Below are 22,036 nucleotides of genomic sequence, written 5' to 3' on the forward strand. Positions count from 1 at the left end.
TGACTTTTAACGACAGCACCAGACATGGAATTAACAAATTGGCGACAAATTGAAACATCTATATTTGTCCACAGATAGATGTCCACTCTTTGTTGGCTTCATTTAAGGCGGGCTTTGCACGCTGCGACATCGGTAACAATGTGTTACCGATGCTGCAGCGATAGTCCCGCCCCCGTCGCACGTGCAATATCTAGTGAAAGCTGTGTGTCACTTTCGATTTGACCCCATCGACATCGCACGTGCAATGTCGCAACGTGCAAAGCCGCCCTAAGTTAAGGGTGCACAACATCTTTTAGTCCAAAAACCATATAGCTGTACTGAACCAATCAAAATGGTTGCAAAGAAAATGTAAAGGGGTACTTGCATGAATACATAATCAAAACAACCATCAGTACATTAATTCATCACTAAAAACATGGAATATCAGGCACAAAACATCAGGAAGAACACCAGACAATCAGGCACAGGTCTTCAGGCTCAGGACAACAGGTAGGACACGGTCATTGGGTTTTAGATTTGGGACTCAGAATTTGGGTTCACGACTTCAGATTCAGAATTCAGGTACAGGACATCAGGAAGGACACCGGACATCAGACACAGTTCATAGGCAAGGATCACCAGGTACAGGATATAAGACACAAGACATCAGGTATCGGGTTGCCGGTACAGGATATCAGGCTAAGAACATCAGGGACAGCTGCAGGACATCAGACTTCAGATACAGGACATCAGAATTCAGACAAACATAGGAATGAGTGCAGGATTCAGGCTGGTACCAGGACACAGACAGAATGGGTCTGGAAATCACAGACTGAACTACAGCAGACACAGCACTGATTACTAGGAGAACTGGAGATGGACACAGGCAGACAAGAGCATCCAGCTGGACAATCACACTGGAACAAGGTCAGAAACTTATTGAGTTGCTCGGGCCTCTTCCATCAGGGGAGGAAGCCTTAAATACCTGGTGCCTCCCAGCAATAGGCTGGGGTAACCTTTGCAAAGTGCGCTCGCTTCCCCTTAAAGGGACAGTAGGCATGTGCCCCTTGGGCTTGAGACCAGGAGACTCCACACGGCCATGCGAGTGAGTAGAGAATCAAGCATCACATGGGTGCCATTCAGGAGAGCAGAGGACTGTGCAACATATGCAAGGACAAGCGTGTAGCAAGGGATATGACGGCTACTGGGCTGGCGAGAGGAGAGTACAGGGATAATCGGCACTAGGATGCTGGCATGTTCAGGGAGAGGGACTCTGGTGCTACATCTTTATAATCTCAAATCTTTAAGTTTTGAGGGTTTTTTTAAGTTTTAAAATAGCCACAAAGCTTGTTATAGATTGCTACATTTTTACAAGATCAGAACCATCGTTGGCACATGAGTGCAGCTCCAGAGCCATTGTCAGTGCATGAATGGAGCACCAGAACCACTATCAGTACATGAATACAGAATCAAAACCATGGTCAGTACATGAATTCAGCACGAGAACCATCGGCAGAACATGAATGTAGTGACAGAAACACCATCGGTGCATAAATGTAGCACCAGAACCACCACCAGTATATGAATACAGCACCTAGCTTAATACAATGATCAATTGTAGCATCAGGTCAGCCCCATATGTAAATGTATTGCTTGAACCTACAATTCCCAGTGTGTCCTTAACCATGGTAAGAAGATATTGGGAGTTGTTGATAACAGTCTTCATAAGACTGCGGACCATACAGGAACTGTATGAGACATAGAACTGATGAGAAATAGTCAATATCACAAATATACAATTACATCCACATTATCTTATAAATTATATATTCCCTGATTGGAGTCATTCCCATGCCTTTTGTCTCCATGTAGTACAGATGCCATGATGAGATTTCACCTCAAGAGCTCATCTGTCCAGACTTCCATCTTCACTGTCTTCAACAGCACTTCCCAACATGGTGCCCTTCAAAAGGTATAATTCTACTGTCCCATAAATAAAAATCTCCCATGCTGCATTCCTAAGTAATTAATTGTGTCTCACTATGCTTCCTGCACAAAATCACCCACACTGCCCTTTTTTAATAATTCTCCCTACACTGCCCCGCTCCATAATATCCCTTTACACTGCTCTCCATATTGTTTTCCCACACTACTCCTCTCCACATTGTCCTCCCACACTGCGCTCCATAATATGCCCCCTACATTATCCCCCTCCATAATATTCCCCCCTACACTGTCCTTCATAATGTTCCACCCCACACTGCCCCTCTCCATATTATCCCCACAGCACTGCCCTTCTCCATAATGTTTCACCACACACTGACCCTTGCCATAGTTTCCCCCCACACTGCCCCTTCATAATATCCCCCCCCATACTGCCACCCACTCCCCATAATGTTCCACCACAGACTGCCCTTCTGCATAATATCCCTGCTACACTTGTCGCTTTCCATAATGTCTTTACACACTGCCCCCTCCATAATATTTCCCCCCACACTGCCCCTATCTATAATGTTCCACCACACACACCGCCCCACTTCATAATATCCCCCCACACTGCCCCTTTCCATAATATCCCACCACACTGCTCCACTCTAAAATAACCACCTAACTGCCCTTTCCATAATATTCACCACAACTGCCACTTGCCATAATATCCACCACACTACCTTTCTGCATAAGGTCCCCCACATTCTCACTATACTGTGCTCCCTTTCACAATAATAGTGTAGTATAATTAAAACCGAATTAAAACAGTCATCTCATCTTGCAAAAAACAAGCCCTCCAATGACTGTCAGCAGAAAAATGTAAAAAATGACAGCTCTCAATATATAGTGATGCTTTTTAGTGTTTAGTTGCACTGCCCCGAACACTAAAACCATCTTATCACTTATACAGCACAGTGAATGGCATAAAAAATAAATCAAATACATTTTTGATCTACTGGTGATGTGTTTATTCTGCCTCCAAAAGGTTGCAGTAAGGCTCGGCTCTCATTTATCCTGCAGTAATGCCCGTAAACCAATGTCCCCGCGCTGTTCTGCCCTCCACCCCCAGTGGGGATGCTGGCGCTCTCACCTTCCTGGCTGGCCAGCGGTGGCTGCTCCGTTCCTGGTCCCTTCTGCTGTATTCCAGGGCCTACGCATGCCACCTGGGAATACCTATAGGGTGCGTGCGCGCACGAACCCAATAGGAAATCCAAAAATATATGCACACCCTAATCCAAATGCCCTCTCCTTCTGAACCCCACATTGTGCCTAAACCACACTTAGTGTCCACATGTTTCAAATTTCTGTAGTGAAAGAGCCCGCTTAATTTACCAGGTGTGTGTCTCCAGAAGCACAAGCTGGGCACAATCTAGGGCAACATCCATTGCTGCTTGTCTTTGGAAAACATCCATGGAGTCAAAAGAGTCACTACACCTGTGGATACATTTACAGATGGGTGTCATTTCCAAAATGGGGACACATAAGGGGGAATTCTACTGTTCTGGCACTTAGGGGCACTGTACATGGAGTCCGCAAACTATTTTAGAAAAATCTCTGCTCCAAGGGTGAAATAGCACTTCTTCCCTCACTCGCAAGTCTCACCGTGTGGGTAAACCGTACTCAACAGCCACATATGTGGTTTCAACATGCTCAATTGAAATTGTGTAACAAATTTTGTTGCCATTGTTACCCATTTTCCTGGGTGAAAATGTAAAATCTTGTGCTAAAACTAATTTTTGTGGAAAAAGTGTAATTATTATTTTCTTCCCTGCCCAATGGTATAAAATTCTATGATACACCTGTCGTGTCAATATTATCACTGCACCCCTAGATGAATTTATTTACAGGTGTATTTAGCAAAATCAGGTAACTTATGGGGGGGTTCTGCTGCTTTGGTACCTTAGGGGATCTGCCAATATGGTATGACACCCGCAAACCATAACCGCAAAATCTGCAACATAATTTGGCACACTTTCTGAGCTTTTCACTGTGCATGAAAACGTATATGTAGGGTATTGGCGTACTCGGGAGAAATTTCACAACAAACTGTACAGTTCATTTTTGTTCCTATTAGCCATTAAAAAAAATTAAAAACATTTTAGTTGTAAAAATGTAATTATTCTTTTTCATCACCCAATGGCATAAAATTCTGTGAGGCACATGTGGTGTGAACATGCTCACTACACCCCTAGGTGAATTCATTGAGGGGTGTAGCTTGTAAAATGGGTTCACTTATGGGGGCGTCTGCTGTCTGCTTTTCCAGCATTTCAGGGACTCTGCCTAAGTCACATGGCACCCGAAAAGATTCCAGGAAAATCACCGCTGCAATATGGCACTCCTTCCATTCTGAGCTTTACATTGTTCCTCAAAAGTAGTTTTTACCCCCAAATAGGGTGTTGGCAAACTCAGGAGAAATTGTGTAACAAATTGTACCAATCGTTTTCTCCTATTACCCTTTTCAAAATTACAAAAACTTCTGGCCAAAGCAATACTGTATTGGAAAAAAATAGTAAATTTTCATTTACTCAGCCCATTGTTATACAATTCTGGGAATCGCCTGAGAGCGAAAAATACTAAAAAATAATTATACCCTAAATAAATTCCTTGAGGGAGTTTCTGCTGTTTTAGCATGTCAGACGCGCTTCAGATGTGACATGGTGTCTGCAATCTATTCCAGACAAAATAGTTCTCCAAAATTCAAATAGTGATCTTTCCCTTCAGAACTCTGCTATGCGCCCAAAAGTAGTTTCCTACCAAACATGGGATATTGGTGTACTCAGGAGAAATTGCCCAAGAAATGGTAGGGTCAATTTTCTCCTCATATCCCTGTGAAAATCAAAAATTTTGTGAAACACCTGGGGTTCAAGGTGCTCACAACACCTCTGAATAAATTCCTTGAGGGGAGAGGTTGTGCTTACAAAATGGGGCCACTTGTGAGGGTTTCCATTGTTCAGGCACATCAGCAGCTCTGCAAATGCGACCTTTCATCTGCTACCTATTTCAGCCAATTTGGTGCTCAAAGAAGTCGAATGGTGCTCCTTCCCTTCAGAGCCTTGCTGTGTGCCCAGACAATAGTTTTCCACAACATATGGGGTATTGGTGTAGTTAGAAATTGCACAACAAATTGAATGGTCCATTGTTTCCAGTTACCCTTATGAAAATGCAACATTTGAGACTAAACAATATTTTATTTAGCCTCAAAAAAGTCGAATGGTGCTCCATTCCTTTCTAACCCTTCTGTGCACCCAAACAGTCGTTTTCCACCCCATATGGGGTATTGGTGTATTGAGGAGAAATTGCACAACAAATTCTATAGTCCACTTTCTCCTGTTACTCTTATGAAATGCAAATTTGAGGCTAAAGCAATATTTTTGTGTGACAAAGTAAAATTTTGGAAGAAAATGCACAATAAATTGTATTTCTGTTACCATTGTGAAAATGAAATTTTGGGGCTAAAGTTAACATTTTTATGGAGAAAAAGTACCATTTTCATTTTTTCCTTACACATTGCTTTAATTCCTGTTAATCACCTAAAGGGGTGACAAACGTCTTGGATGTGGTTTTGAGCATTTTGAGGAGTCCAGTTTTTTGGTGTCAATTTTGGGTATTTTCTGTTATATATGGTTTAAATATAATATGGTATAAATGGTTTTATAAATTTAGTTTGAAAAATGAGAAATTGCTGATCTTTTAACCTTTTTAACTCCCTAACAAAAAAAAAAAAAAGTTTCAAAAATGGTGCTGATGTAAAGTAGACATATGGGAAATGTTATTTCTTAAGTATTTTGAGTGATTACTGTAACTCTGGTTTTAAGGACATAAACATTCAAAGTTTGAAAATTGTTGAATTACAAAATTTTCACCAATATTCTGAAATTTTCACAAGTAAACAGAAAAACATTCAGCCTAAATTTACCACTAACATGAAATTTAACCCCTTCACCCCCGGCCACTAAAACACCCTAATGACCGGGCCATTTTTTGCAATTCTGACCACTGTCACTTTGACAGGTTATAACTCTGGAACGCTTCAATGGATCCTAGCGATTATGACATTTTTTTTCTGAAAAATTGTACTTCATGATAGTGGTAAATTTAGGCCGATATTTTTTGCGTTTATTTGTGAAAATTTCGGGAAATTTTGGGAACATTTTGAAAATTTCGCAATTTAGTTGTTAGTAGTAGTTGTTAGTAGTTTTTCGTTTGTGAACCCTCCCCAACCATACCTATTGCCAATCCATATCATACGCATAAATAGCCTGGGTCTCAGCTTCCCATACACGGTAAGTTTTTTTAACTGCATGAGAGGACACACACAAGCTAGGGACCCCAACGTAGAGAAATACTTTGGCGTAGTGTTGGGGCTCTATTGCATTGATCAATTCAGTAGTTAAATTTCTCTTGATTCATATGTTCATGGCAGTAATGCAGATTCCATTTTTCACATTTTCACTCTTACATATAGCTATTGGATTTTTCAAGTCAGTATTCACACAGCAGTTTCTGCTATTTAATGTATTCCCCTTACATAGTCACTGGTGTGCATACCTTATCTCCCCATAGTGCTGTTTTTTAGGTTTTTGCACCCAGTTCAGACTTAGAATGGTGTTCCAAACGTTATTCCTTATTTGTTAGTAGTTTTTCGTTTGTGAACCCTCCCCAACCACACCTATTGCCAATCCATATCATACGCATAAATAGCCTGGGTCTCAGCTTCCCATACACGGTAAGTTTTTTTTAACTGCATGAGAGGACACACACAAGCCAGGGACCCCAACGTAGAGAAATACTTTGGCGTAGTGTTGGGGCTCTATTGCATTGATCAATTCAGTAGCTAAATTTCTCTTGATTCATATGTTCATGGCAGTAATGCAGATTCCATTTTTCACATTTTCACTCTTACATATAGCTATTGGATTTTTCAAGTCAGTATTCACACAGCAGTTTCTGCTATTTAATGTATTCCCCTTACATAGTCACTGGTGTGCATACCTTATCTCCCCATAGTGCTGTTTTTTAGGTTTTTGCACCCAGTTCAGACTTAGAATGGTGTTCCAAACGTTATTCCTTATTTGTTAGTAGTTTTTCGTTTGTGAACCCTCCCCAACCACACCTATTGCCAATCCATATCATACGCATAAATAGCCTGGGTCTCAGCTTCCCATACACGGTAAGTTTTTTTTAACTGCATGAGAGGACACACACAAGCCAGGGACCCCAACGTAGAGAAATACTTTGGCGTAGTGTTGGGGCTCTATTGCATTGATCAATTCAGTAGCTAAATTTCTCTTGATTCATATGTTCATGGCAGTAATGCAGATTCCATTTTTCACATTTTCACTCTTACATATAGCTATTGGATTTTTCAAGTCAGTATTCACACAGCAGTTTCTGCTATTTCATGTATTCCCCTTACATAGTCACTGGTGTGCATACCTTATCTCCCCATAGTGATGTTTTTTAGGTTTTTGCACCCAGTTCAGACTTAGAATGGTGTTCCAAACATTATTCCTTATTTGTGAAAAAACAAACAAACATTTTTTACCACAAAACTGTTGCTTCAACTAGGTAGCTTTTTTTCCACAAGGGTATCAGGAAAAAATGCACCATAAAATTTATAGTGCATTTTTTCCTGAGTACGATGATACCTCAAATGTGGTAAAAATCAATTGCTTGGGTGCACAGCAGGACTCTGAAGGGAAGGAGCACCATTCGAATTTTTGATCGCAAAATTAGCTGGACTCATTAGCATGTCGGGTTTGCAGTTTGGAGACCCCTTGAGGTGCCTAAACAATGGAGCTCCCCCACAAGTGACCCCATTTTGGAAACTAGACCCCTCAATAAATTTATCTAGATGTTTGGTGAGCCTTTTGAACCCCCGGGGGCTTCACAAAAGTTGATGACGTTGAGCCGTGAAAATATATGTATATATATATATATATATATATATATCTTTTTTACCACAAAACTGTTACTTAAACCAGGTAGCTTTTTATCACAAGGGTATCAGGAAAAAATGCACCTTAAAACGTATTGTGCAATTTCTCCTACGTACTCAGATACCTCATATGAAACTAATTGTTTAGGCGCACAGTGGGGCTCAGAAGGGAAGGAGCACCATTTGACAGCAAAATTGGTTGGAATCATTAGCTGAAGTGATGTTGGATTTGGAGACCCCCTGAGGTGCCTAAACAATGGAGCTCCCCGACAAGTGACCTTATTTTGGAAACAAGACCCCTCAGGGAATTTATTTAGATGCTTGGTGAGCCCTTTGTACCCCCCAGGGGCTCCACAGAGGTTGATAAGGTTGAACCGTGAAAATTATTATTTTTTTTACCACAAAATTTTTGCTTCAACGAGGTAGCTTTTTTTTTTTTTTTTAACAAAGGGTATCAGGAAAAAATGCACCATAAAACGTATTGTGCAATTTTTCCTGAGTACGCAGATACCTCATATGTGGTGGAAATCAATTGTTTGGGTGCACAGCAGAGCTTGGAAGAGAAGGAGCGCCATTTGATTTTTCAAACGCACAGACGCCATGCATCACTGATCGGCTGCTGCAGGACGCAGGGTCGGATGAGATACAAACAGCGTCGGGGATACGGAAAAAAAAAAAGTCACGACAAAAATTGAGCAGGTATGCTGATCCGTTATGTGCATCCCTGATCAGCGCTTGGCCCCTGTAAGACGCACAGATGGATGAGATGCAAAAAAACTACACAAGATACGGACTAAAAAAGAAAAGTCCCGCCGAAAATTGACCACGGATGCAGATACGTTATCTGCATCACTGATCAGTGCTCGTCGGGACGCACGGACAGATGAGGTGTAAAAACGGACAGGGGAAACAAAAAAAAAATTATACTCACAGTGCCCAGACGATTAGCAGGAGGATCACTGACCAGAGGAACTGCAAGAGGAATAGAAGGCAGCAAGTGGATAGCGTCTTACAGGATCAGCAGGCAGGAAGTTGGACAGCTCATCAGAAGACCCAGGAAGAACCCAGCGATGGAGGCAGATGTGATCGGGCCAGTGAAGACCTCGGACGACCCGGTGAAGGCAGGTAGGGGACGTCGGAGGGAGAGCAGATGGAGAGGGGGGAAGGGTAAAGCAGATGGAGAGTGGGAGGGGTAGACCGGAGAAGCAAAGGCAGGAGAATGGGAGCAGAAAAGAGATCGCGGCGCGGGGCACATCGGCAGGGGCATCACAGGAGCATGCAGGGACCATCAGGGGGAGCGCAATACTCACCTGGAGCAGAAGCAGCGGTTGGGTGGCGGCGGCGTGGTACTACAAGTACCAGCCGGTGCACGCCGCAGTCATACTGGGGGAGGGCTTCCCAGACCAATACAAGCCTGGGGAGGGCGGTCACCTACAGATCAGACCGCCCCACTGCACGCTGATTGGAGCGATTGCACGTCATAGCATGATCGCTCCAATCAGTGCTGCAGGGGCTGGGGGGCGCCATGTTTGAGCTCCAGCTATGACCTGCTGCAGTAGCTGCAGCACCTCATAGCGGGATCTCACAGTATTGCACTGGTTCAGGCATTGTTTTAACCGAAACCAGTGCGATCGATGTCGTTGGCAGTTAAGATTTGAACAGCCAATCACAACGATCGTCACTGGGGGGTGGCGTTGCCACCCCCCCGCGGTCAAGCAAAAATCTCCTGCTGTAATAAACAGCAGGGGACATCATTTAAAAGCCGTTGCTATGGCCATGGCAATCAAATGAATTTTAGGCAGTAAAGTTACGTCCCTGGTCGTTAAGTCACATAAAAATAGGACGTAACTTTACTGCCCTCGATCGTGAAGGGGTTAATGTGTCATGAAAAAATATTCTCAGAATCACTGGAATATGTTGAAGTGTTCCAGAGTTATCTAATATATAAAGCTGAGTTTATGTATGTGTGTGTATGTCTGCTAAAGGAATTCGCACCGTTGCATTTACAATTACAAAATTTTGCAGACACCCCATTTCACTCAGGGTTGTCGTAGACTATGTTTTGAGGGGAAAATTTAATCCCGCACTTTACAATTATTTGCTAAAAACCTGCTTCCATTAAAGTCAATGCAGCTGGGAGCTACAGGTCATTAATAGGAGCTAATAAATAAGGAATAACGTTTGGAACACCATCCTAAGTCTGAATAAGCAGTTTCTGCTATTTCATGTATTCCCCTTACATAGTCACTGGTGTGCATACCTTATCTCCCCATATTAATAGGAGCTGTGATTGGTTGCTATAGGCAACGAAGGACATTCTTAGTATAAGAAGCTTATGTGTGAGGTAATATAATTTTGGTGGAGAGACGAATAGAGAGAGAGACAGACAGACAGAGAAGGAAAGATTGAGAGAGACTGAAAGACACAGAGAGAGACAGACAGGAAAAGAGACAGACAGAGGCAAACAAGGAGAGAGACAGACAGAAAGGGAAAGAGACAGAGGGAAAGACATACAGACAGAGACAGACTAAGGCATACAGAGACAAGACAGGTAGACAGGGATAGAGACTGACAGAAAGATGCATACAGAGACAGACAGACAGACAGGGAAAGAGGTAGACAGAAACCGACAGGGAAAGAGGTAGACAGAAGCAGGCAGGGAAAAAGGCAGACAGACAGGGAAAGAGACAGACAGAGAAAGAGGCAGACAGAAACAAACAGAAAAAGACAGAGAAAGACAGGGAAAGAGGCAGACAGAGAAAGAAACAGACAGGGAAAGAGACATACAAAGACAGAGAGACTGAGACAGACAGATACTGATAGCCGACTGAGACAGACATAGACAGACACACAGAAGCAGACAAGGAAAGAGGCAGACAGCTAGACAGAGAAAAGAAACAGAGACACAGACAGAGGCAGACAGGGAACGAGACAGAAACACAGGGAAAGAGACAGACATAGACAGGAAAACAGACATCGAAAAAGGCAGACATGAAAAGAGACAGACAGGGAAAAAGACAGACAGATAGAGACAGACAGAGGGAGACAGACAGAGAGTGGGAGAGAGACAGAGACACTTACTGTAGTTACTATTCCAGGCAGCGTCGGGTACTACAGCTAGTAATATATACACAGACTGAGACAGACAGAGGTAGACACAGACAGGGAAAGAGACAGACAGGGAAAGAGACAGACAGAGACAGACTAAGGCAGACAGAGACAGACAGGGAAAGATGCATACAGAGACAGACAGACAGACTGAGACAGACAGGCAGACAGAGACAGACCGGGAGACAGACAGAGAGGCAGACAGACAGAAACAGTCAGGAAAAGAGACAGACAGGGAAAGAGGCAGACAGAGAGAGAGAAACAGGAAAAGAGGCAGACAGACAGACTGAGACAGACACAGACTGACACAGACCGACTGAGAAAGACAGACAGACAGACAGGGAAAGAAATAAACAGACAGAAGCAGACAGGGAAAGAAGCAGACAGCCAGAAAGAGACAGAGAGAGAGAGACACAGACAGGGAAAGAGACAGACAGAGACAAACTAAGGCAGACAGAGACAGACAGGGAAAGAGGCATACAGAGACAGACAGAGAGAGGCAGACAGACAGAAACAGTCAGGAAAAGAGACAGACAGGGAAAGAGGCAGACAGGAAAAAGGGCAGACAGAGAGACTGAGACAGACACAGACTGACATAGACCAAGTGAGAAAGACAGAGACAGACAGACAGGGAAAGAAATAGACAGACAGAAGCAGACAGGGAAAGAAGCAGACAGCCAGACAGAGAAAAGAGACAGAGAGAAAGAGACACAGACAGGGAAAGAGGAAGACAGAGACAGACAGAGGCAGACAGGGAAAGAGACAGACAGAGAAAGACAGACAGGAAAAGAGACATACAGACAGAGAGAGAGGCAGACAAGGAAAGAGACAGACAGGTAGATAGGGAAAGAGAAAGACAGAAACAGACAGAAAGGGAAAGAGACATACAGACAGACAGGGAAAGGGAGAGATATAGACAGACAGAGAGTAGGAGAGAAGGAGAGAGACCGAGAGACACTTAGTTACTATCCCAGGCACTACAGCTAGTAATATATAAAACTGAGTGTATGTGTGTATGTCCACTAAAGGAATCTGTACTGTCGCATTTACAATCATGACATTTTGCACAGACACCTCATTTGACTCAGGGAACATCATAGGCTATGTTTTGAGGGGAAAATTTAACCCAGCGCTTTACAGTTATTCTCCAAAAATCCTGCTTACATTAAAGTCAATGGAGCTGGGAGCTACAGGTCATTAATAGGAGCTCTGATTAGTTGTTATATGCAACGGACAGTCTTAGTATAAGAGGCTTATGTTTGAGGTAATATGATTTTGGTAAAGACTGACACACACACAGAGACACGCAGAGACAGAGAAACACAGAGACAAAGATACACAGAGATAGACACACAGACAGAGACAGACACACACAGAGACACACAGAGGCAGAGACACACAAAGACAGAGACACACAGACAGATACACACACACAAAGACACAGAGACACATAGACACACCGAAACAAAGACACACAGATACAGAGACACAGACACACAGAAAAAGAGACACACAGACACACAAATAGAGAGAGGGAGACAGACAGAGAGGTAGACAGGCAGATAAACAGACAGACAGAGAGGGAGAACAACAGTCAGAGAGGGAGACAGACAGAGATGGAGAGAGGGAGTGGGAGAGATACAGAGAGACACTTGGTTACTATCCCAGGCAACACTGGGTACTACAGCTTGTAACACCATAAAGTAACACTGGTCAACTGTAAAATTTGACCTGGCCAGGAAGGTTAACACAGGCTTAGGCCCCCTTCACACTTCCGTGAAAAACACGCACGTGTGTTACGGGCCGTTTTTCGGGTCCGTATCCCGATTTTGTGTCCGTTTTTATGGTCCGTGTGGCATCTGTGTGAATTGCGTATGCTAGCAGTGTTTGTGTGTAGAACGTCCCTGTGTGCGTGTGGAATTAACGTGTATGTGTACGTGGAATGTCCACGTGGAATGTCCGTGTGGAATGTCCGCGTGTGTGATGCACAATGTCGTTTATAAATGTCGGCTGACAGCCGACAGAGTTGCGCGATGAGAATGAACTCGGGTGAACCACCCGACTTCATCCTCATACCGCGGCTCTGTCTGTGTCGAGTACTGATTAGCGGTCACCTGTGAAGGATTCACCGGTGACCGCTAATCCCCCGAGTGACTGAAGTTTCCCCCCTCTCTCATACTTACCGATCACCGGCGCGGCGCTGAACGGCATTCACACTGCTGTGGCGGCTTTTACTATTTTGAAAAAGCCGGCCGCTCATTAAACAATCTCGTATTCCCTGCTTTCCCCCGCCCACCGGCGCCTATGATTGGTTGCAGTGAGACACGCCCCCACGCTGAGTGACAGCTGTCTCACTGCACCCTATCACAGCAGCCGGTGGGCTTGTCTATACTGTGCAATAAAATAAATAAATAAGTAATTAAAACGGCGTGCGGTCCCCCCCAATTTCAATACCAGCCAGATAAAGCCATACGGCTGAAGGCTGGTATTCTCAGGATGGGGAGTTCCACGTTATGGGGAGCCCCCCACCCTAAAAATATCAGTCAGCAGCCGCCCAGAATTGCCGCATACATTAGATGCGACACTTCTGGGACTGTACCCGGCTCTTCCCGATTTGCCCTGGTGCGTTGGCAAATCGGGGTAATAAGGAGTTAATGGCAGCCCATAGCTCTGCTGCATGGAGGTGACAGGAGCGGCAGCACACACAGCCGCTCCTGTCAGCTCCACGCGGCAAATGAAGAGTGCCGCGCGATCAGCTGAGCTGTCACTGAGGTTACCCGCTGTCAACACTGGATCCAGCGGTGGCCGCGGGTAACCTCAGTGACAGCTCAGCTGATCGTGCGGCACTCTTCATTTGCCGCGTGGAGCTGACAGGAGCGGCGGTGTGTGCTGCAGCTCCTGTCACCTCCATGCAGCAGAGCTGGAGGCGACGCTGGACCATCCTGGATTCCGCCGGACATGGAGGGCTTTTTCGGGCTGATTAAATTGTTGAACCAGGGTATATGTTTGTGTTTTTTATTTCTAATAAAAGGATTTTTTCGGGTGTGTGTGTTTATTTACTGTAATTTACAGATTAATCATGGAAGGTTTCTCGGGGAGACGCCTGACATGATTAATCTAGGACTTATTGGCAGCTATGGGCTGCCATTAACTCCTTATTACCCCGATTTGCCAACGCACCAGGGCAAATCGGGAAGAGCCGGGTACAGTCCCAGAACTGTTGCATCTAATGTATGCGGCAATTCTGGGCGGCTGCTGACTGATATTGTTAGGGTGGGGGGCTCCCCATAACGTGGAGCTCCCCATCCTGAGAATACCAGCCTGCAGCCGTATGGCTTTATCTGGCTGGTATTGAAATTGGGGGGGGACCGCACGCCGTTTTTTTTAATTATTTATTTATTTTACTGCACAGTATAGACACGCCCACCGGCTGCTGTGATTGGGTGCAGTGAGACAGCTGTCACTCAGCGTGGGGGCGTGTCTCACTGCAACCAATCATAGGCGCCGGTGGGCGGGGAAAGCAGGGAATACGAGATTGTTTAATGAGCAGCCGGCTTTTTCAAAATAGTAAAAGCCGCCGCAGCAGTGTGAATGCCGTGCAGCGCCGCGCCGGTGATCGGGGAACGGTAATTATGAGAGAGAGGGGGAAACTGACCGACAGACTGTGAGAGAGGGACAGAGAGACAGAGAGACCGACAGAGAGACAGAGAGACCGACCGACGGACTCAGAAAGATTGACTGACATACACAGAAATAGAAAGAATGGCCGACATCACTAGAAATAAAAACACCAAACGGACACGGACTATAGGTAGGTAGATGCATACGTGTTTACTAACGTGTGTGCACATACCCATAGACTTTCATTGTGTCCACGTGTGCGTGCTCCGTGCAGATAACGGACATGCATCCGTGCAAAACGCAAACACATACGGATCACGGACACGCACACACGGTCATAATGAAATAACGCACGTGTGACCACAATCATAGATTAACATGGTGCATGTTTGTCCATGTCTCCGGTATATACGGAAACGGAACAAACACGCACGTGTTTCACGGACGTGTGAAGGGGGCCTAAGGCGGTATGTGGTTAATATGAACCTAGCCCAATTTGTATATTGTACTAGATATACAGTAAACAGAGACCCATGAGAAGTCTGCAGACCACAAGACCCATATATAATGAAGTAAAAAACATTTATCAGTGTTACATTGTGGGTTTCAAATACGTTTGTTAAGAAAAGCAGTTTAATTCAGAAAACACAACAGTTTTATATAGAAAGCATTTTGTATAGCAAACACTTACCTGTTTCAGGGATCCTGGAGTCCAAACTAGTTTATACACCATATATATTGGAATCCAGATGAAGGATGATGCTCCAATTAGGTATCCAACTAATATGGTCCATTCAGGATATTTGTAGTCAAATAGCATCAGAGGTGGTTGATCCATAAATGAACTTACTATGATAAACTAAACAAATAGGCAGCTGACATGAGAATACAAATGGATTTGTCTGTAAGATGTCAGGGTATGTGACATGTTCAGTATTTCCACAGATTTTTCGGCACCAAAAACCAGTTTTGGGGGAAAAAAAACTGCATCATTTTTTATGCAATTTTACATTTTTCCCCCATTCATTTGAATGGGTGAAAAATGGTGAAAGAATTGACATGTTACATGGACAAAATAAGCAGCATGTGGATGAGATTTCACAAATCTTATTCATTTTGCTGTTACTGTAAGCTGCTGCATTTTTTAGCCTTGAAAAATTATTGAATGTTCTCAGTGAGAGGAGCAAAATTATAATCTTGTGATACCTTTTAATGGCTAACTAAAATAAAATAAAGTGATATTATAAAGCAAGCTTTCGAGACATCTCAGGTCCCTTCACGGTACCAAAACCTTTTCACTTGTAACTTAGCCTTGAAAAACACAGCAAAAAGGCAATGTGTGAACAAGCCTTACTGTGTCACAGCATTTCCTCAATAGAAAACTCAATAATATAATTTGTAGTCGTTATATTATGTTATAGTTGTATTATGAAAGAAAAATGTAAAAACAACTTGCTGGGCATATGTTTAGGCGCTTTGTACTTTACAATAGTCAGAAGGAAAGCTCCACAGCTATCAGGACATTTTTTGGAATGTTTACCATCGTTTTTGCTTTAAAAACTGCTGGTGGTGTCTTCATTATTCAGTGGGGTAAAAAACCAACAGAAAGCGTTAGTAAAAAAAGACTTCACAAAACCATGGAAAAACACTTAAAAAAATGCTGGTAGCTAAAACTGCCGGAAAAACACTCAGGAACCGACTGAAAAAAACAACATAAAAACATTTTAGGAGAAAAATTTCAGAATTTCCTTAAGTGTCATCTGCTTGAAAAGCTTGGTCGTTTCGCCTGCATTTTAAGGACATAGTGTGCTTATACTCTTGATCAACAACTTATAAGGCTGTGTGCACACAGTGCATTTTTATTGTGGTGTTTTTTATTGCGTTTTTGAATGGAGTTGTGTCACAAAACTTCAAGCAAATCCTGATGCCAGAAAAGTCAATGAGAATCCTGAAGTGCACTGAAGTGAAGTTGAGTATTTTATCCATGCAGATTTAATGCAGAAAATATTTTGCAGTCTATCAATTCTTTCAGCTTTTTTGCAGCATTTTTACACCCATTGAATTCAATTGAAAAACACATGCAAAAACGCATAAAACGGGCAAAAATGTGCATTTTTGAGCTGTGTTTTTACTGCCAGTAGGTGCAGAAATTTCTGCAACCAAATACTTAACATGTGCACACACCCTTAAAGTTAATTGCAAGTACACTGAGGAAAGCAATTTTTCAGTAAATGCTGACGTGCAATCATCAATAATATAAACTAGAGGTTTTTGGTTTTTTTTTTACCATTTTCAAAGTGTTCTTTTTTTTTCTTTTTTAAATACAACTGCAGCTACTTTTCTGCTAAAAAGTAAAATCCTGTAATGTAAGGAACAGAATAGATGATAGAGTTTCTGTTAGGCCTCATTTAGACATCTGTGATTTCTCTTGTACAGAAAAAATGGTACGATTGTATCAGTGTTTTGGATCCTTGATAAAAAGGAAAAAAGCAGGTTTCTCTGTGCTGCTGATACTGGTAGTTCCAATGATGGTCCACAAGATGAAGATATAAAGTGGTTTTCCATTGTCTACGTGTTTCAAAGTCCTACTGACTTCTTCCTCAGGACAAACCACATATAGTGTTTTGGATCTGAGTTTCATCAATGTTTGGTAAGCATGTCAGTTTTTACCATCAGTGTTTAATCAGTGTATAAATTACTAATCTTATGGTATCCATTACAAAATACACTGGAGATCAAAATTAGAGAACAACACACAATTTCCTAAATGTTAAAGTCATTGTGTAGTCCTATGTGAGTATATCCTAAGCTAGCAGTATTTTAAGCTTATTTTATAAATTTAATTTATTGTAAAGCACATAGTAAAAATTTAAATGAGATAAACAAAAAACACTGATCAAAATTAGAGAACACTTTCAGATACCTGCAAGTTATTGGTGTTAATGTGGCACCTGGTGCTAATTTCCTTATCTGACAAACCCTATTTAACTGGCAGGCAAACTTTCCAGTTTCCACTGACTTTGCAAAAATGGTGTGCCGTTCCAAAGTGAAACCCTCCGAGAGCAGGTTGTCCAGATGAAAGCCAAATGGGTGACCTTGTCAACCATAGCAAGAGAGTTGGTTGTTACAAAGCTGTGATTTAGAGAATATTGCATCTTTACAACATCACAAACTCTTTCAAGTACCCCATGAAAGCTGGAGGCCCTCGAAAGACAAACGCAACCGAGGACAGGATAATGTGGAGAATCTCCATGGGTAACGTTTCAACACTGCAGCTTGAGTTGCTTGCCAGTTCAGCACTGAACAGGGTAATGATCTGTCTTGTCATACAGTGTCACGACGTTTAAGAGCATTTGGAATGTCCACTCTGCAGTGACCAAACCTCTCAATAGCAGAAAGAAATCAAATGGATAGTCTCATCTTTGGTGAAGAGCATATTCTGTGGATTGTGTGGACAGAGGAGAAGTGGTCCACAGTTCATTTTAGTGATGAAAGCAAGTTGAATTTATTTGGGTCTGATGGGAAACATTATGTTCATCGACATACTGGGGAAACACAACCCAAAGTGTGTTAAGAAGTCAGTGAAAGGTGGTGGAGGAAGTGTCATTGCTTGGGGAATGTTTTCTGCAGCAGGAGTTGGACCTTTCATACAGCTACATGGCAGAGTGAGTGCAAATGTGTATCAGAACCTTCTTCAACATGATTCCTTACGTGCATTCATCAATCAATCAGCCAGCAATTTTCATGCAGGACAATGCCCCCTGTCACACAGCAAAACGGGTAAAGCAGTTCCTTGAAACAGAAAACATTGAAACAATTAAATGGCCAGCGCAGTGTCCTGATCAAAACCCAATAGAAAACCTCTTAAAAAGCCTTGGTGACAAAGTTTTGTCTAAGAAACCCCCAGCAGTCAAAGAACTGTGGAAGAGACTGGAAGAAGATTAGCCTAAAATCACACCAGAGCAGTGTGAGAGACTAGTGATGTACTGGGGCCGCAGATATGCTGAAGTCACTCAAAGCAAAGGCCTGTAAACTTCCGACTGATTGGTGACTGTTGTTACCTTTACAAAATTTACTTATAATCTTTGTGCTACAGCCATTGTTGTTCTCTAATTCTGATCATCCTATTTTGGGCAAAAAAAAACGTTTTATGTTGATTCATTTTGAATCTTTTGTAAAATACTGTTCTAGTGGCATAGTGTACCCCTTACAAAAAAAACCTTCAAATGTTGATCAATGTAGGCTACATTATTTCTGAAAAAAGCAAGTGATCATACATTGTTCTATAATTTTGATCTTTAGTGTATGCACAGCACACATACTGCACACTGATGCCATCTATGTGCTGTCCATGTTTTTCACAGACTGTAGGTTTTTATTTGAACACATGGTCCGTAAAAAACACGGACATGTTAACAGATAGATTATAATGGGTATATGTCCCATCTGTGAAAATCAAGGTAGAAAACGTACATGAAACACAAAAGTCTGAATGAGGCTTTAAAAAAACCTTGTAACTTCCCTTAGTGTTAGTGTCAATGTCAACAATGTAACAAGAGGTGCATAGGTCTGCTTCACATTGATCCATCACATTTAATTTAATGTGTAGTGTTGACGTGTTTAAGATGGAATATAAGGGAGATATTATTACCCAGCTAAAAGGGTCAGTCTGCCATATGCACTAAGATTGAGTAGAGATATTAAAGGTAGTGATGGACAAATATGAACTGTAAAGTTCGGGGTCCGTGCACGGACCCCGAACACGGACTTCTCAGGTAACTCCATGTTATTGTTCGGGTTCCCCCACCTTCTGTGACAGTCCCTGCGATTGGTTGCAGTCAGGCTGCCGGCTTGCTGGCGTCTGTGACTGCCCTCACAGTAGCTGTCTGTGTCCCAAAGTGGAGTTTAAAAATAAATAATTGGAAAAAATGGCATAGGGTCCCCTGTATTTTGATACCCAGTGCAAATAATGCAGACATCTGGATACTACAGCCCCCAGGTGTGTGCCTTACCTTGGCTGTAATCCGGTAATTCGGGAATTAATTTAATGACTTCACCTAACGTCACAGCTGGGGTTCCCACGGTACCCTAGCTGTGACCTCAGATGAACTCACCTGTGGTGAACTCGTTAACCTCACCTTAAGTGAAGTCACTGAACTCAATGCCGGATTAGGCGATATGTCCATGTTGAGTATTTTGTTGCAGAAATTCTTGTACCAAATTTGCATCTCCTGACCGAAAAATGCATCCAAATTGCATGCGTTTTTTATGCGGTTTTGCAGTCTTGGTGCATTTATCAGCCAAGAGATGCAGATGTGGTGCAGAAATATGTCCAACAAAATACTCAATGTGTGCACATCACCTAGTCTGGTAATCCAGCATTGATATCAATGATTTCACCTGAGGTGAGGTCACTGAGTTAATTGATTTCACCTCAGGTCAGTTCACCTCAGTGCACCCCAGCTGTGAACTCAGATGAACTCACTGATGTCACTGCTCTCATAGCTGGGGCTCAATCAGTGTGTCTTGGATGCTGCAGTACTCAATCGTGTTTTCTTATGTGACCGCACACTGCGACCTCAGATGTAGTAGAGCCGGGATCATTGTGGGATATCATGTCTGTAGATTATGTCGGACCTGCAGGGGTGTTTTGGGGATTAATAAATTAGAGAAAGAGGGTGTTTTTTTTGTTTTTTTTTTTAAATAAAGGATTTTTCTGTGTGTTTTGTGCTGATTTCATTTTACTTACATGATTAGTAATGGGGGATCTCATAGACCATTACCCATTACTAATGCAGGGCTTTGTAGAAGCTATGATTTTTTGAGTAATCACAGCTGTCATTAATCCCCTATATTACCACAATTGTCATTTACTGGGCTGCTTCCTGTAGTTTCCATAAAATCACAATTTTATCAGTAGGAGATTATCACTAGAGGACTAGTAAACCTTCTGCAATGTAGTTCTCCATATTCTTAAAATTTGTATAACCCCTACCCCCAGCACTCATTGACAGCCCTATGCCATGTGTACACACAATGATGTAAATTAGTGATGTGGGTGGGGTTATATAGAGCTCAGCATTCAGAGAACTGCTAGGGGCAGATAAAAAAGTGATTCTATCACAACGACAGCAAGTGCAAAGTAATTGCTGTCGTAATACATTCCTAGAACAAGGGTCTTTGCTTCTACTTTATGCTGCTCTCTGAAATATAGCAAAACTCCCCCACCAAATTGTGCCATCATAAATGTGCCAAGAAATAGACTACACTGCACAGTGCCCCATGGGCAATTTGGTGGTTATTTTCTCTGGATACAAATGCATTTTACTAAGGTCCAGGAGTTGATTGGTTATGTATATTTAATCTTGTCCTTTTTTTGTCAGAACCTTTTTTGAGTTATTATTTATAAGCGAGCATGCAGGCACTGCACTCTACTTGATCAAGTATTGGGGTGCTTTGACACGCTCGTTACTAAGTTGAGTATCTCGGGTGCTCGAGTTGTTGTCACTATCTGGCGCCTGTGAATAGCTGTACTTTAGTGCTATTCACAGTCTCTGGAGCTGCATTCAGGGATCGTGGACAACGACTGAACTTTGTGGGAACATTTTTGATAATAAAATGGTAAATAATGGATAGAATAAGGGAGACTTTGTTCAAACAAAAGATTTTTTCATGTGTGTGTGGTTTTCTTGGATTACTGGGTTAGTAATGGGGTACCTGATAGACACTGCTCCATTACTAACCCATGGCCTTGATACCAGCTGGCATTACACATCTAACAACAACCACAGAAAATATTAACTCGTTTGCCACCGCACCAGAGCAATTGGAAAGAGCTGGTCAAAGTACCAGAATTGGCACTTCTAATGGATGTGCCAAAACTGGAGCAGCCGCGGGCGAATAATTTTAGGCTGTGAAGGGTCAAAGAACCTTCCCAGTCTATCAGCCCACAGCTGTCTGCTTTCCTTTATTAACAAGCACATATATATCTGTCAAATATATAATTGGTGCCTTTTGTGTGTAGTTTACTGTACTGGCTAATAAATAAATAAATAGATGAAAAAACAATGTGGGGTACCACCTATTTTTGTTAACCAGCCAAGGTAAAGCAGACAGCAGTGGGCTGATATTATCAGGCTGAAAAAGTCCATTATAATTGGGTCTTTCCCATTTTAAAATAGCAGCTGGCAGCAACCCCAGAAGTGCTGTATCACATTGGAAGTGCCAATTTTGGTGCTTTGCCTGGCTCTTCCCAATTGCCCTTGTGCAGTGGCAATCAGGGTTATATTTTTATTGGATTGAGGTCTGCTGTGTAATGTCAACTGGCATCAAGCCCACTGGTTAGCAATGGAGGGGTGTGTAAAAAAAAAACAAAAAACAACACATACAGGAAAAAATAGT

The 22,036-nt window shown here is 42.6% G+C and overlaps 1 protein-coding gene across 1 annotated transcript in view; it reads right to left on the reverse strand.

Annotated features, from left to right (window-relative positions):
- Positions 1–22,036, reverse strand: part of LOC142248375 (sodium-dependent serotonin transporter-like) — a 183,063-nt gene that overhangs the window by 2,345 nt on the left and 158,682 nt on the right. The window contains exon 10 of the mRNA XM_075320045.1: positions 15,327–15,494. Coding sequence (XP_075176160.1) covers positions 15,327–15,494 — 168 coding nt within the window. The remainder of the gene's footprint in view (positions 1–15,326; positions 15,495–22,036) is intronic.

This window comes from Anomaloglossus baeobatrachus, chromosome 1 (assembly GCF_048569485.1).
Source record: "Anomaloglossus baeobatrachus isolate aAnoBae1 chromosome 1, aAnoBae1.hap1, whole genome shotgun sequence".
NCBI lineage: Eukaryota > Metazoa > Chordata > Amphibia > Anura > Aromobatidae > Anomaloglossus > Anomaloglossus baeobatrachus.